The following is a 12,502-nucleotide window of genomic DNA, read 5'->3' as shown; positions in this document are numbered from 1 at the left end:
CAGGGACCTTCAGTGGTTGTTATTTTTAAGCAGTCTTCTCAATTAACTCTTTTTTTTTAAAGTTGAAGAATGTAGCAATTTAAAAAACACTATAATTGGTAAAACGTAATTTTGATAGGTAGAACTTCATTGCGAAAAAAAAATTAAATGAAGGTTTGCGGAGAATTCTGGGCGAGGGGTACAGAATTAATGCTGCTCATGAGCCCACTGTGGTTTTAATTCAGCCCCTTGGGAACCCCTAGCTTAATATTCTACCCCCCACACGCACACATATTGGTTGTTTATATGTTTTTCTCTAAAATCATCGTTTTTCTTGCAATAGCCTGGAATAAACGTAAGAAACTAATTACAAAAAGGACTTTTAATTAACAAAATTATGCCTAAGTACTTTTTGCTGGTTTTTTTTTTATAAAAGTCCACTGCAAATTTTCCTGAAAAGAACTTTATGAAACGCATAAATATACAACTCTCAATTCACGTTACGTACGTCCTCCCAGTGACGTAACTGCAAAAGATGGCTCTTCCCACCCCCTACCCCACATAAAGTAATTGGTTCACCTATATTTACTTCCCTATAATTTTAGTTACGATTCGGACCTCATTTTGGCTCGGGCCTTCCCGCATTTTCGGGGTCATACTTACACCATTTTGTCCCCCGAACTCACTGGCAGCCTGAAACCTTCTTCCTTCAGAAATGATTGTTCAAACACAAGATGTTACATGACGTAAACGTGTCGTCGTACACCTGCTCTCCGATCTTTAGTTGATACACTGGTAGAGTTTTTTTGTTGACAAAACAATTCTGGGATCAAGGTATGCACGGGTCTGAAGAAACAAGAAAAAAAAATACTTGCACGTAACCAGTTTCACAAGTTCTATATTACGCAGCTACCTTGAACTTAGCATGCGCAGACCATGACTAGATTGGCCACGTTTTGTGTTTCCCATAGTCGACAACACCCACGCACTTGTGTGTGTGTATATACCTGCTACTTCAAGGAATCTCGAGTTTGTCATTAAACGTGTGATATAACACCACACCAGTGTAGCTCTGTTTGGTCAGGTATTTGTAATTTGTCGCGAGAGAACTATCACGAGACGGACAGCTAAGTGGAATGTTATCGAAAGTCAAGCGGTTTGTCGCATGTCCCTTGATTTGAAACAGCTCGTGACTGGAGCCTTGAATTTTGTTAACGCCGAGATCTTCTTAAGACGTCAAAATGGCTGTTGTGATTTATTATTTACTTGCCCAGAAACTACAGAAGATTCGGTGTGATTGTGTGAGGTAAGGTTTTGTTCCTTGAACTTTATCAAATATTTGCTCATGTTGTTACACACAGAAAGATAACCAGTTTGAAACGTAACTACTGCGGATCGTTATTGAAGTGTTACGTGTAGGTCGAAAAGGTGAAGACAACGTTTAATTCTGTTTACCCAAGGCCGGGCGTGACCTAGTGGTTAGCGTGGCTGGACTGTGTATCTGTGGGTTCACGGTTCTCGACCTGCTGCCTTTTAAGAGTGACAAGCAAATCCTACTATTCGGTTAACGAAGGGTTAACTACAAGAGTTGGCGGTGAGTGCTTTTGGTAGTCTACCCTATATTTTTATCAGTTCAGAATGAGGAACGGATATGTGTAGATAGCTCTCTTGCAAAAAATTGTGAAACAAGACCGTTTACAGCATTCTTTATTTACTTTTACTTTGGGAGTATTAAATAACAACGTTGTTTATTTAAAAACAAAACATACATTAATTCAATAATTATTAAGTATATTTCCTGTACCATACACTTGCTGAAATAGTTGGTATAAATATTTTTACATGTATTTGTATCAATGAAATCGAAGCTTCTTCCCGATAACAACCGTTTAATAAACACCCCTCGCCCCCCTCAACTATACGAAACTAATCACTAAGAGGTCTCGGCAGTAAAAGCACGGTGTTATAAAATTTATAAATTCACTATTTAATTTTAGGTTTCTCTGAACAGTAATTTCAAATCGTTTTAAGAAATTCCCCTTCAGTTTTTTTCTTTTTCTGTACGCACTGTATCACAAGAAGCAACGCACGCGCTTTTAATTAACGCACTACTCTCGAGCCAGCATTAGTAACCGCAGCATACATGACTCAGTGGGAACATCGCTGGTGAGACTGAGGTTCGCTGCGAAAAACTCGTAATATTGTCATTGAAACAATTAACTAAACTGTGAAAATGGTTGTTGGCATTACCATATAAGGCAATACGTAAGCGCTTTGATGATGACATCGTGAAACGAGCCGGGCGAAACACAATGGGTTCATAGTTCGCGCCCAAAACTGGTTTGGTTTCGCTCTTTGGGCCGTGTATCTTATAAGAATGACGGTCAAATTCCATCATTCGGTCACACGATTGTGCTCTGATAGTCATTGTGCGCAGATTCAAAAACTAGTAATTCTAAACAAGCCGTCAAGTTGAATTGAAAATGCAGATTTTCTTATCGTAAAACGTACTGAACTTCAGAGTTCATGTGGTAAAAAAAAACATTAGATAATACATCAGTAAATGAAGGAAACTTGCTGTAAAGTTCGTTGCCTAAATCAGTATGTATTTTGAAATGTCGAAAACTTAATGTTAAAATATTGGATGAAAAACATCCAAGAAAAATATGCTTTTATCTTTTTTTCAAAAACTGTATTTGTCAACATGTTGTTCCCCCATTTTTGTAGTATTTTCAAACGCGGTATTTGTCAACATGTTGTACCCCATATTTGTAGTATTTTCAAACGCGGTATTTGTCAACATGTTGTACCCCATATTTGTAGTATTTTCAAAAGCTGTATTTGTCAATGTACCCCAAATCTTTCACAGACATCGAACAAATTTTTACATGAAAGTAACTAACAATACTTATGATATGATACTTTACACAAAGAAAACAAACCATACCGCAACAAACAAATATTACATTAACTGCGTTACAGATGGTTACCATATACACACAATCCATATATTCCCCTCTTCCTCACTGGCAAAACAAATAGAACCAGAATTTCCAATCTTAAAATGTTACTCTATTGTAAAAATAGCCATAAAAGTAGTATTGTAAAGTTAACTAAAGGAAAGGTATAATGATGAAAACTAAGACTCTATTCAAACACCAAGCTTTCGATAGACAAAGTGGGGAAGTCAGTAATGTAGGGATTTTGTTCTCCATGTAAAGTCGAGACTGTTTAGTCTGCTATGTGACCATTAGCCGGATCAATTGATATGTCCACTTCCATCCCTATCTTGTTTGGTTCTTATTATCAAGTTCAGTAGCCGGCCCTACATAGCTGTTTTTATTTACCGATAATTTTTCCCTTACACTTATAAACCTTATAGCTCTATTAAACCATGGACTATCCCTAAGTCCTATGTTGTATTGTTTTTTGTTTGTTTTGAATTTCGCGCAGAGCTACACGAGGGCTATCTGCGCTAGCCGTCCCTAATTTAGCAGTGCAAGACTAGAGGGAAGGCAGCTAGCTACCCAAAATATACGGAACAACATGTTGACAAACACCGCGTCTGAAAATACTACAAATATGGGGTACATTGACAAATACCACGTTTGAAAATACTACAAATATGGGGTACATTGACAAATACCACGTTTGAAAATACTACAAATATGGGGTACATTGACAAATACCGCAAATACTACAAATACGGGGTACATTGACAAATACCGCGTTTGAAAATACTACAAATATGGGCTATAACTCCAAGAGGAAAGAACCTAGAAACCTGAAATTTTGCACACATACTAATTGGACCCTGAGGGTGTGCACCTGGGTATTATTACTTATCCACGTGCATGTGCATCTTTTTGAGAGGTAAGCAAGCGATAAACCACATAGAAAAGAATATGTGACCGCCATATCTCGAACCTGAAATAAGCTATAATTCATCAGACAACTCGTTCTTCATCTGTATATTTTCCAGGCTTTTCAGTTAATTGTTTTATTATTATAGATTTCAGGTTTGACTGTTGATAGTCTTAACGTTTAGTTTCTGTGGATAAAGTAAAAAAGTGTAGTCCAACTTGTGGGAACAAACCATAAAAAAAAAAAATACTCCAGTACTTTGTAACTGGACGACGTCACTACTTCAAGTCCCCCTGGTGGCTCAGTGGTGGTAAAATTGAGGGCTTGAAACACTAAGAAAGCAAATAGCCCATTGTGTAGCTTTGTGCTTAACGACAAAAATTCTACTTCAAGTTTCCTAGTTCCAAATGTGGGGAAATCGTTAGTTTTTATTCTTAACAGACAATGGGTGGTCCCAACCAACTGTTCTCGTCAGTTCTTTTATTCTGGGTGCAACAGGCAAAACAAAACTCCTTAAAATGATGCACTCTGTAGTTTTAATTTTTTGTGTTTTAATTTACATTCATGCGCGTTATCGGGAACAAGATTAAGATCTATAATAATTTTACTTTGAATCAAGGCTCTTCTGTGGCTCAACGGTAAGCTTGAGGGAGGTTTATAAAGCTAGAATTCAGGGTTTGATACCTGCGATTGCCACAGTACAGATAAACCATTGCCTATCTTTCTGCTAAAAATTCATTGAACAGAAAAGTTTCAAATTATTCAGTGTCATTATCTACTACTGCAACCCACAGTAGAAACAAAATTCAAATATTATAACGTATCGTTATGTTTCATTGAAAGCAATTGACAAGAAAAAAACAACAACTAATAATTATTAATAGAATGCTGTGAATCTATATTATATGAATTTCTGGGGAATCACTGACAAAATTCAGACCTTAGCCTTGCTCCTACGTTAAAGATAATTCAGAATCCCTCCTTACTCTCCTCCCTATCCTGTTTTCATATATCTGACACGAACTTGATTACATGCTGGAGGAGTTTCTAACGTAGGCCTAAAGTCAGGCCTTCAGGCCTGGAGTTCCATCGTGACACGTTTATCAGTACGCATCATCAGTAAAAACAAACGTAATACAATTTTCCTGATTGAAATAACACATGGAATGACAAAAAAGAAAAAGGTACCAAACAGCCTACTAGACAATCATATTGTATCTACGCTGTGATTCAAGGTATTGGGTTGTACTGCACATTTTATATTTATTCATTACTATTTTTACGAGAACTACATTTGAACTGTTTCAAGGGCTTCTGCTGGTAAGAAATAAAATGTTTTAATCTTTGTCTAGTTTAGGAATATGTGGATATTAATATTTGTTCCATAATCTCGTATATGTACGGAAAACGTTTTATAAACATTAGTTTTACTTATTCTAATTATTTATTAAATAATGATTTTGTAACGTTGTTGTTCTGTTGGGCGGATCCTTTTAAATTATTTGAAAATAATTCGAAGTCCCGTCAACGTAACGATAACAAATTAACCTATTTCTTTTTTTTATACGTTTCTACAAACTACCTTCACTTGTACACTGTAAGTTGTAGTTCTAAATACCTTCACAAACGACGCTGAAGCGGAAATACCACGACTAACTTAAGAAAATGTGTATACTTTCACTGCTATTCAACAATTAACACCGATTTCAACAATGCCCTAAAAGTAAATATTTCACTTCACTAAAGCTGATACTATACCGACTCAATACTAGCAAAGTACCCATTTTTGTATTTATAATCTAGTCTTGTTTTTAGATACTTCGCAAAATTACTAGATTTTTGTGACGTCATCTAGAACATGCTAAGCCTACTCCCACAAATTTACTTCATTTTAACATCATGCGTCCTCTAGCTAACATCCGAATTAAAACATTGAAAATATCAATAACAAAACTGGAAGAAACAAATTATAAAAATAATTGTTGTTGCAGTGATCTACGTTAAGGCATCAACACTACTCACTGATCAGGATAAAACGCTATAGAAATGATATCTTATTTTCTACTAGTTCGGCTACCCGTCCCCTGGACGGAAGTTATATTCATGATTAATGAAAGGTTATCTTAGGACATTAAAAGTTGTTTCCCTTACATGTAATTGTTACATGCTTGCAATAAATTCTAGTGATATGTTAACGTACTGCTGATGAAATGACATTTAACAAATGGGACAGAGAAAGTTGTGAAAGAGATTCCAGGTTATAATGATAAGTTAAACATCTGGAGAGTCGAGCAAAATGTAAAATTTAATTCTGGAAACTAGTAGGTTAACACAATACTGTAAAAACAACTACAACCTTTACACGGAGTGATGTTGTTTGTAATTAAGCACAAAGCTACACAATGGGCTATCTGCGCTCTACCCACCACGAGTATCGAAACCCGATTCTAGCTGGAGTGAATACCAGCAAAATATAGACTTGTTATGGGCGTTTTTCACCATCACCCCCACCTCCTGTGGATGGACCTTCACCAAGTAAGGTATGGAGGTTCATTGGGCCCATGGGGGAGATACACACAAATTTTCAGTTTTGCAATTTGCGTTTTGTGGTATCTATGGGCGTTTTCGCCCCTATTGATCAAAATTGAAAATTTGTATATATCTCCCTATGGGCCCATTGAATCTCCATACCAAATTTGGTGAAGCTCCATCTACAGGAGGTGAGGTAGTGATTTATAAAAGAAAAAAAAACGCCCATAAGAACCGCAAAACGCATAATACAAAACCGAAAATTTGTATGTACCCCCGCATGAACCAAATGAACCTCCATACCAATGTTGGTGAAGCTCCATCTACACTCTGCGAAGTGATTTATATGGAAATACAAAATACAGTACTTAGGTACCCTTTACGTTCCATAATCTGTATTTTGAATTCCTTTTAGTTTCATCAATATAAATACTACCATGTTCTATTTTGTATATCCCAATTTTATATTCTAATTCTATTTTATCCTTGGTAACAACATCTCTTTAATCTTATTTATAGGTTTAAACATGGAATAAAAGTTGTTTTTTAGAAACATCAAATAATTGACCTCTTGGAATATGGGGCAAACTTAGTTTCTTTTCTAGTCCTTATTTCATAAACAGATTTTAACACACTAATTTTAACTAATATCGAACTATTACTAAATTTATTAAATGATCTATCTATATTTAGTGCAAATCAATTTTAAACCGCTCAAATGAAATAGAAAATTCAGCTATATCAGAACACTTACAAACAACACAACATACAATTCTATGAGACAATATATCCCAGAATCATGGGCAATAATACCATTAAAAAACGAGAAACAAGTATTAAATCGAGATGAGTCACTTAAATATATGACGTGACGTATTGTAAATGTTGACCAATGATTTATGTAAATAATCCTGAAATGTAATACCATATGACATACAGAAGCATAAACATTAAACTGTCTTGGAAATAACTCCTCAAGACAACGTAGAAGGTATCGAAACGTGTAGTGTTTTGAAGTGGAAGCCATTAATAAACTTTTAATTCTGTAAATATGAAACATTATTTTTTGAGTGAACAATATATATACATGCATCTGTCACCCCTGACAAGGAACTCTTCCCCCCCCCCAAAAAAAAGGAGAGGGGAGGTGACGACTTTTGGAAAATGTAATCCCCATATTTGATTTGAAAGAGATAGGTCATACCATCTTACAAGTATATAATTAGACTAGAAAAAAGGTTCACATGGGAAATAATACCCTCAAGGAGTGTGTGTGAGAAATTCGTATTTATATGTACATCTAATGAACTGTTTGGAGTAGTGGTTCGTTTTTCTGTAGCAGTAGTAGTACATTTTTCTGTAGGAGTAGTGGTTCGTTTTCCTGTAGGAGTAGTGGTTTGTTATTCTATAGCAGTGGTTCGTTTTCCTGTAGGAGTAGTGGTTTGTTTTTCTATAGCAGTACTCCGTTTTCCTGTAGGAGTAGTGGTTTGTTTTTCCTGTAGGAGTAGTGGTTCGTTTTTCTACAGCAGTACTCCGTTTACCTGCAGTATTAGTGGTTCGTTTTTCTATAGCAGTACTCCGTTTTTCTGTAAGAGTAGTGGTTCGTTTTTCTGTAGGAGTAGTGGATCGTTTTTCCTGTAGGATTAGTGGTTTGTTTTTCTATAGCAGTGGTTCGTTTTCCTGTAGGAGTAGTGATTTGTTTTTCTATAGCAGTGGTTCGTTTTCCTGTAGGAGTAGTGATTTGTTTTTCTATAGCAGTACTCCGTTTTCCTGCAGGAGTAGTGATTTGTTTTTCTATAGCAGTACTCCGTTTTCCTGCAGGAGTAATGGTTTGTTTTTCTGTAGTATTAGTGGTTCGTTTTTCTATAGCAGTACTCCGTTTTTCTGTAGGAGTAGTGGTTCGTTTTTCTGTAGGAGTAGTGGATCGTTTTTGTATAGCACTAGCAGTCCGTTTTTGTATAGCACTAGCGGTTCATTTTTTTTATGTTAACCGGTAATATTCATACCAAGTTATTTGTGTTCTTTAGTTGATTTTTTTTTCTTTTTCAGAAAAAACGGTTCGTTAAAAGCAGTAATTGGTGTTATCGCAGCCTTGCTTATGATCTCCCTTGTGATAGGTTTGAGCATTGGACTCTTAATCACGCCGCAGTCTGAAAACGTTGCAATGTCCAAAGTGTACACCAGAGCTGCCATATCGACGGACGCTGGTCAGTGCGCATCAGTGGGAAAGTAAGTGGACGGAATTTCTTGAATAGCTTTCGTTCCTGGAGCTTGTGTTTTAATGAATCTCGCATTGTCATAAACGCTTGTTTCTAATGGATCCGTATTTCAACGTCTTCTGTTAATATACGTTATGGTCGTTTGAAACTTGGTCTCACATTCAGTTCCTTTGTTATTATTATACCCGACTTTCCAAACACCAAATTAATTCTACGATGTCAAAGAAGAGTCAACGGATACATGAGTAGTTTCTATTGAATCATATCGTTCGTTTCTATGTAAAAACGAAAATCTATGTTGATGGATATACTAAAAAAAAATCCTTAATTAACAATAGGAACAGATATTGTAATTCTGTGTTAATACATTCATTAACAATTCAAGGTTCATTAATTATGTTTAATTCTGTCTGAAACAGACGTTGGTAAGGGAACGTCAACTAAAACTTTGGTATTCTCGGCCTGTCAGTTTAACCAAATATCAACTTAGCATTCTTTTCAAAATGTTGGAAAACGACCTGAATGTATTTACTAAATAATGATCCATCTTAAAGTCACGACATTCATTTACTAAATAATAATGATCCATCCTGAAGTCACGACATTCATTTACTAAATAATAATGATCCATCCTGAAGTCACGACATTCCTTTACTAAATAATAATGATCCATCCTAAAGTCACGTCATTCATTTACTAAATAATAATGATCCATCCGAAAGTCGCGACATTCATTTACTAAATAATAATGATCCACCCGAAAGTCGCGACATTCTTTTACTAAATAATAATGATCCATTCTAAAGTCACGACATTCCTTTACTAAATAATAACGATCCATCCTAAAGTCACGACATTCATTTACTAAATAATAATGATCCACCCGAAAGTCGCGACATCCTTCAGTATATATATATATATATATGTATATATATACATGAATCTTAAAACAATGGGATTAGTGAATGTTGTTCCATTTTACTTTCCAGATCCATGTTAGAGAAAAACGGATCGGCAGTAGATGCGGCGATTGCTACGCTTCTCTGTATGGGAGTGGTGAATCCTCACAGTTCAGGTCTCGGAGGAGGATTTCTCATGGCGATTTACCAAAGGTAACGTCTGTAAAACAAGTACTCTTGTAGAAATGGTGACATTTTAATTTGGTCAATTCATCGCTAAAAAAAAAAAACGTTGAACGTGAAAACACCATAATAATATTCAGGAAACGACATATATATGTCACGTTAGTGAAATAATTATATATGATTCTTTATCAATGTTTGTACTTGTGGGTCTGTCATGGTTATCTATCTCAACTCCGACACGGAATTGAACGTCGACTCCGAAAATACTCACTTTTTCAGCCGTGGGGGCGTTATAATATGACGATCAATCGCACTGTTCGTTGGTAATATAGTTGGCGGATAGGTGCTGCCGGCCGGTAGCCTTCTTTATGGTCGGCAGTTTAAAATTAGAGACGGCGGCAGGAAGTCTTAGTAGCCTTGCAATACACAAAAACAAGCAAATAAAAACTGTACACGCGAGTTTGGTAGACTTAACACCTGGTGACTTGAAAGGTTAGCAGGTTATAATGTACTCTGCTCACGAGATCGCCTTGGTGTCGCGTGATTTATCCAGCTGATGGCAAAACTACCTTCACAATACGGTTTTAACTTGAAGAGTAACTTTTACAGAAAGTTGGTAGTGTTGGATCTTCCCTTGGATGGAGCAAAAGTTACTCTTCACGTACAGAAAGTTGGTAGTGTTGGATCTTCCCTTGGATGGAGCAAAAGTTACTCTTCACGTACAGAAAGTTGGTAGTGTTGGATCTTCCCTTGGATGGAGCAAACGTTACTCTTCACGTACAGAAAGTTGGTAGTGTTGGATCTTCCCTTGAATGGAGCACATGAAATTTCTTTTTATTCTCTTTTCAAATTGTAACCATGTTTTTATTAATTTCACTATCTTTTTTAAAATCTCACCTTGCGTAAGTCAATTTGTATTTCAAATAGCGGTTGTCTTCGCGGAATATTTTCAAAAACGCTTAAGAAATCTGCCTATTTGTAGCGAGAAAAAAAATAAAACTGGCACCGAGCTACATTTAGAAGATGGTTCTGTCATGCAACTTTTAAAAAATCAAATATTGAAATCTTGAATCTGTAGTTTACTGGCATTACGTATTCGGTGCTAGTAAATCCACAACCTTTTAAAGCTACAGTTGTAACCACTGTTTAATTAATGACTGTGAAATACACTTACGTGCACACTGTTACTGAGGTTATTTCAAGAATAAATGTTCGTACATAACAACTGATTATAATTGAGTTGCATGATAAGGCCTTACAAGATTTATTATTGTTAAATTCAATTACATTTTTCTAGTATATAATTTTAAGTCGGCCCCTTGGGGAATGAGCGGTAAGTTTCTGGACGTGCAGTGCTAAAATCCGGAGTTCGATTCCTCATGGGGAACAAAGTGCGGATAGCCAGCCAGCCAATTATGTAGCTTTGTGTTAATAATAACATTTTAAAATCAAAACGGCAACGGAACAAATGAAACACTATCCCTAAAATCGTAATTTTTTTATGTATTTAATGGAAAACGTTTTCTGTTTAATTAAATTTAACTGTGCAATCTCGCGGACTGTTTGCAGAGATGAGAAGTTAGTAAAAGTCTTGGATTCCTACGAGATGGCGCCACAAAAAGCCACTGAGGACATGTACGATGGAAATCAAGAACTGGCTCGAGAGGGTAAGTTAATCAGAAAATAACAACAACAACAAAAAACAAGATGTGTGAAGGTAAGAGATATAAATCTACCCTAAGTAATTACTACAACACATTTTACTGTGTATCTGTGTATTGTATCTCGTCATTTAACTCGCCTTTTCACTGATTTATAAAAGAAAAAAAAGAGGGCGCGCGTAAGAAAGCATATTTATTAAAGAGGGAGTCTAGATGACAAAAAGTTTTAAAAACGCTGGTGTAACTTGTTTTATTTAAATATTAAAATGTAATCTTAAACTATTATGACACTTTTGTTGTCATTCTATTTTATTAAGTTGACTTCGGGTCGTTTCCACTGCTGCATTTCAAATTTACAGGGGTGATAGTTTACATTCAGATGTGCTTTTGTTTTGTTTTTTTCCCTCTAAACGGATTTTCAGTAGATATACAACTTAATTTATCACTGTTTAATTGTTAAGTTTACTTCAGATCATTAATAGTAAGTTAAAACCTGATGTGCTATGTTTTCTTATCGTAGGCGGATTATCAGTTGCTTTACCTGGAGAGCTGGCTGGTTACATAGTTGCTTGGAAGGAATACGGAAAACTTCCATGGTCAGAACTATTTCAACCCGCCATTGAAATGTGTGAGAACGGGTTTTTAGTGGGAAGAGAGCTTGGGATGGCACTTGCTTGGAACAAGAATTTGATACGGAATGAAAGCAGTCTTCGGTAAGACTAAAACAACAAAACTGAAACTTAATTACCGCTAAAATATCGAATTAAAGGATGAATGGTTAAATAAATGGTATCATTGAGTTACACACAATCTTGTAGAAAATACATCAGTTTAAATATGTTGTGTTCTCTACACCTGCAACCAGGCGATACTGGGTGAGTTCTGGTTGAACGTTGTTTTAATTTACTGATTCTTCTCTGCCGGCTTTCCGATGCCAATATAATTTTAAGTAGCTTTGGAGTACCTGTAAATAACCGATCAGGTAGTTACAGCTGCTGTTACATTTCTAATTTATATACAGTAACTTGAAGTCAATGGGGTGTGAGTGTATTTCTTATTGTTTCCCGTCCCACCAAACATGTTCGTCCTTTCAGCCGTGGGGGCGTTATAATGTTACGGTCAATCCCACTATTCGTTGGTAAAAGAGTAGCCCAAGAGTTAGCGG

General features: G+C 36.0%; 1 protein-coding gene across 1 annotated transcript in view; it reads left to right on the top strand.

Moving 5' to 3' along the window:
* Window positions 1–1,018: 1,018 nt before the first annotated feature.
* Window positions 1,019–12,502, top strand: part of LOC106467366 (gamma-glutamyltranspeptidase 1-like) — a gene marked incomplete at its 3' end in the record, with an annotated part of 15,897 nt that continues 4,413 nt past the window's right edge. The window contains exons 1-5 of the mRNA XM_022395530.1: window positions 1,019–1,285; window positions 8,422–8,601; window positions 9,581–9,703; window positions 11,246–11,343; window positions 11,858–12,050. Of these exons, the coding sequence (XP_022251238.1) occupies window positions 1,221–1,285; window positions 8,422–8,601; window positions 9,581–9,703; window positions 11,246–11,343; window positions 11,858–12,050 (659 nt within the window). The remainder of the gene's footprint in view (window positions 1,286–8,421; window positions 8,602–9,580; window positions 9,704–11,245; window positions 11,344–11,857; window positions 12,051–12,502) is intronic.

This window comes from Limulus polyphemus, unplaced genomic scaffold (genome assembly GCF_000517525.1).
Source record: "Limulus polyphemus unplaced genomic scaffold, Limulus_polyphemus-2.1.2 Scaffold2588, whole genome shotgun sequence".
Lineage (NCBI taxonomy): Eukaryota > Metazoa > Arthropoda > Merostomata > Xiphosura > Limulidae > Limulus > Limulus polyphemus.
The sequence above is the reverse complement of the archived record's forward strand: the minus strand, read 5'-3'. Positions and strand labels throughout refer to the sequence as shown.